Raw genomic sequence first — 3,773 nt, 5'->3', positions numbered from 1 at the left:
ATCCGACGTCCCGTTTGCTTTAAATGATGCCTTGACATGAAACCTGCGTCGTACCGCGTCGTGCAATTGGCCACGGTTCGAGTATTAAATCTGACATGTGACGAAAATTGAGAAGTCGATCGATAAATCGACGCACGTCACGTATAACAATGAGAATACATTAGAGCATGCATAAATATTGCACATAAAATAAACTATTTTTTTACGTGTTTATTTTTATTTAAAGCCCAAACAAAAGCCCCATAATTCACAGCTTAGGTGGGAGAATCTGTCCACAGCACAACTAAGTCATGCACTTCCCAAATCTGTTCTTTATGGAAGAGTGGCAAGAAGAAAACCACTGCTGATAGTGAGACCTAATAAGTGGTGTTTGCACTTTGCCCCAAGCAATGTAGGGGACACAGCAAAAAATGCAGAAGGTGCTCTGCTCAGATGAGACTGTAGTTTAACTGAAAGCCATACATTATTTTCCACTTCACAATTATGTGCCAATTTTGTGTTGGTCTGTCAATTAAAATCTCAATAAAATATATTCAGGTTTGTGGCTGTGAGGTGAGAATGCAAAAAGGTACAATTTCAATACAGCTTTCAAAATATAGGTACAAATAACTACACTATTTTTTAACCAAACCAGTTCAATCTGCACTCAACTAAATGTGTCAAAATAGTTACATAAATACGCCACATCACACTTCCTACACTATAGAATTTGTGCAACTCACCTTCTCAAAAGCACAAACACAATGTGCTCAAGTTCCGTACAAACGCAGTCTTAATACGCACATTGAACGTGCCAGCAACATGTACAGAGCAAGTTTTAATCAAACTGACAATCGCACTGTCCCTCAAATGATATAAAAGTAAATACTGCTTCATATCTAAAAATGGCTTTGCATCACAGTGCACGCCTTGATAATGTGAATAAGTGAAAAGAAAAAGGAAACCATCATCTTTAAGATGAAAACATTTATTTTAAGAACGTTCAAAATTTCAAGAACAATCACAAAACAGTTAAAGGGTCCGTGTACGTTCCGTCCAAAGCATTTTCGTTTTTTAATTAAGTATTTGGAGAGCGCGAGTTGACTGGATTTTATTGTTTCCTTCACTTTGTAGTGTGTTATATTTGGAAAATGACATATTATATTTTCCAGAATTATTTTATGAAATTATAAAATAAAGTCTCAATAGATTATTTAAAAACGAACTGATTCTGAAAATTATTCTGAAAAGTTTTCTCATAAACCGGATGTACTTGCAGAGCGGTATCTTTCAAACATGGATTCTCCAACGTTAGAGCCTTACTATGAGGTTATCCGAAATATGTCAGAAAGCGGAGCAACAGATGCAGAAATAACGCGCCGTTTACTTTCTGAAGGTGTTCGTAACGGAGCGTCGGAAAGGAGTATACGAAGATTTCGTTCAGAGCATGGCTTAATGAAGAGGACGGTCACAGATGAGCATCTTGAGCTGGCCGTAGCATCAGCTGTTAGAGAGGTTAGATTATAATCACGATTCAATTCGTCGGTTCCATACATTTATGACAAAATAGCCATGTTGCTGTTCTCACATCGATATGGTTTCTTGTATTGTTTTACACAGACGGGATCAACTTTTGGCCGCAAATTAATGACAGGATATCTGTCATCTAAAGGTCTTCATGCATCAGAGGGGAGAATACTGCGAGCTACGCATCAGCCTTATCATGAAGCACGGTGCCAAGTGAGCTGCCTGCCATTCTAAACATCTCGTTCAGCATACCCAAATTATACTTCTGCCCTTGATATTTCCTAGAGGCCAGTCTTGGCCATTCGCCATGTTTAAAGTTGTTGGTTGCTACAATTCAACCCTCTAAAGGAGTTTGAGAGAGAGTGAGGATTTGGAACAACAGGTTCTTGAAATGCCTATACTCTTACCTTTCAAGATGTCAATACATTTGTACTGTTTCTAATGAACATTTTTATATATAATTTTAACCGGGAAGGATCTTCAGAATGCAGTAGCAAAGAACTCCATGCAGCACTTGACAAGCATTAGGAATGTTAAAGGTGCAAAATGTGGCAGTGGGCATGTCCCTGGGGCTGTGATTTTGGATGTTTACTTCATTTGTGCCTCCTGAGAAAAGTAGATATGTCACACTTCCTCTTTCTTTATTACTCAGGGTGCAAGAAACCTCAACCCAGTGCCCTATAATGCTGAATACATGGGACATAAAATCCATTTGGACCAAAATGAAAAGCTTGTGATGTTTGGGGTGACTCATGTGCTTGCAGTTGATGGATACAGCAGCAAAATTGTGGGGTATTCTACAATGCCTGTAAAGAATAACCTAACAATATATGGAGAAGTCTACAGGTAATGAGCATTATGTGGTTAATTATGAACAATGTACTATTAACCAACAGTCTGGAATTTAATTTAAATATATATTTGTCAGCTAAATATAAGTGTTGTGTTATAGACCAGCGGTTCTCTCCTTTGGGTTATGGGACACAGTAAGAGTTGATTGTGGAAAAGAATTCTACCTCACACTTTTTATGCAAGAACAGCTTGCAAAGTACAGATACAACCAAGCAAGGCTGCCTTATTTGCAAACTCCATCAACACAGGTAATTTTGGGATTGCCCAGCAAAATATTCAAAGTATTTCTTCTACAACACTTAATTCTTACAACTCTTAATTCTTATGTATACATTAATTTATACTAGTACTGTTTTTGTTGTATACACAAACATTTTCTTCCAACAGAACCACACAGTTGAGAGGATGTGGCCCGAAGTAAATAACCGGGTTAATTACCCAATCAAGGAGGCGTTAATTCAGTTAATGGACAAAGACGAATTGAACATGGAAGATAACGTGGTCAGATATTGCGTATCCAACCTGTCTTGCCAAATAGCACATCTTGGACTCACTCGAGTAGTTCAGGCATGGAACGCACACAGGATTCCAGGTGAGTATTTTTTAGCTACAATAAATCTATAAAATACATTACAACCTTGCATATATTTACATTACTATTCAAATCATGCATTTCAGGGAAAGGAATACCAAATGTTTTAGCCAGACATGGCTGCTACACTAAACTTTCAGAAGACCTCTTACCAGATGCCTCAACTGCAGCAAATCAGTACCAACTGGAAGTGGGGTCTCCCCTGACAAGAGTGTCATCATTTGCTGTAGACCCTTTCCCCTCAGACACAGACAAAGAACAAGCAGAGAGGCAGTTTGGGGAGAACTACCCAAACATGTTTTATTTGCTAGAGAGCACTGTGAATCATCAGAATGGACATTTACAAGAAGCTTTGAAACTGTTAATAGACATAACTCGAAGGAATATATAAATATTGAATTGAAAATTAACCCATTGGAACAGTATGTTGAATGTTCAGTACATGCATTTTCTATTCTGTTGCAGTGTCATTGGTCAGCCTGCAGATCTTTTTTTTTAAATGTATAAAAAAAGTGGTTCATAAATCCCCACCAAATAAGGGTAACCTAAGAAACAAGAACTTCCTTTGGTTTAAAAACTGTACAAACTATGCCACACTTTTCACTGTAACTTGTACAAATGTTGGATAGCAAAAACACTTAAATGTAAACAACTGAATACACATAACGTTAAATTTCAGCTATGGGTTTTTTTGGGCTCTTGCTCAATCATCAAACTTGAACAATGTCTTGAATCACACCCAAGACTTCAGTGAGCCCTGCAAGCCTATGCACATTAAAGCTGAAGTGATCTCCTCGGCACCTCATGCACTGGTCAGAGGTTT

At 37.9% G+C, this 3,773-nt stretch overlaps 1 protein-coding gene across 1 annotated transcript; it reads left to right on the top strand.

Annotated features, from left to right (window-relative positions):
• The first annotated feature begins 1,275 nt into the window (after nt 1-1,275).
• LOC143501199 (uncharacterized) lies at nt 1,276-3,417 on the top strand. Its single transcript, XM_076994779.1, has 6 exons — nt 1,276-1,494; nt 1,600-1,719; nt 2,159-2,352; nt 2,459-2,606; nt 2,746-2,950; nt 3,037-3,417. Exons 1-6 carry the CDS (start codon nt 1,276-1,278, stop codon nt 3,339-3,341), a joined length of 1,191 nt encoding a protein of 396 aa, XP_076850894.1. The 3' UTR covers nt 3,342-3,417.
• The last annotated feature ends 356 nt before the right edge of the window (nt 3,418-3,773 follow it).

Source organism: Brachyhypopomus gauderio, unplaced genomic scaffold, assembly GCF_052324685.1.
Source record: "Brachyhypopomus gauderio isolate BG-103 unplaced genomic scaffold, BGAUD_0.2 sc161, whole genome shotgun sequence".
Taxonomy (NCBI): Eukaryota; Metazoa; Chordata; class Actinopteri; order Gymnotiformes; family Hypopomidae; genus Brachyhypopomus; species Brachyhypopomus gauderio.
The sequence above is the reverse complement of the archived record's forward strand: the minus strand, read 5'-3'. Positions and strand labels throughout refer to the sequence as shown.

What these genes read in the sequence shown, in the direction of transcription:
- LOC143501199 (XM_076994779.1), top strand. Translation starts at nt 1,276, where the DNA reads ATGGATTCTCCAACGTTAGAGCCTTACTATGAGGTTATCCGAAATATG. An exon ending in TGCAAACTCCATCAACACAG is followed by an intron (nt 2,607 to 2,745) that starts GTAATTTTGGGA and finishes TTCTTCCAACAG; the next exon opens with AACCACACAGTTGAGAGGAT. An exon ending in GAACGCACACAGGATTCCAG is followed by an intron (nt 2,951 to 3,036) that starts GTGAGTATTTTT and finishes CATGCATTTCAG; the next exon opens with GGAAAGGAATACCAAATGTT.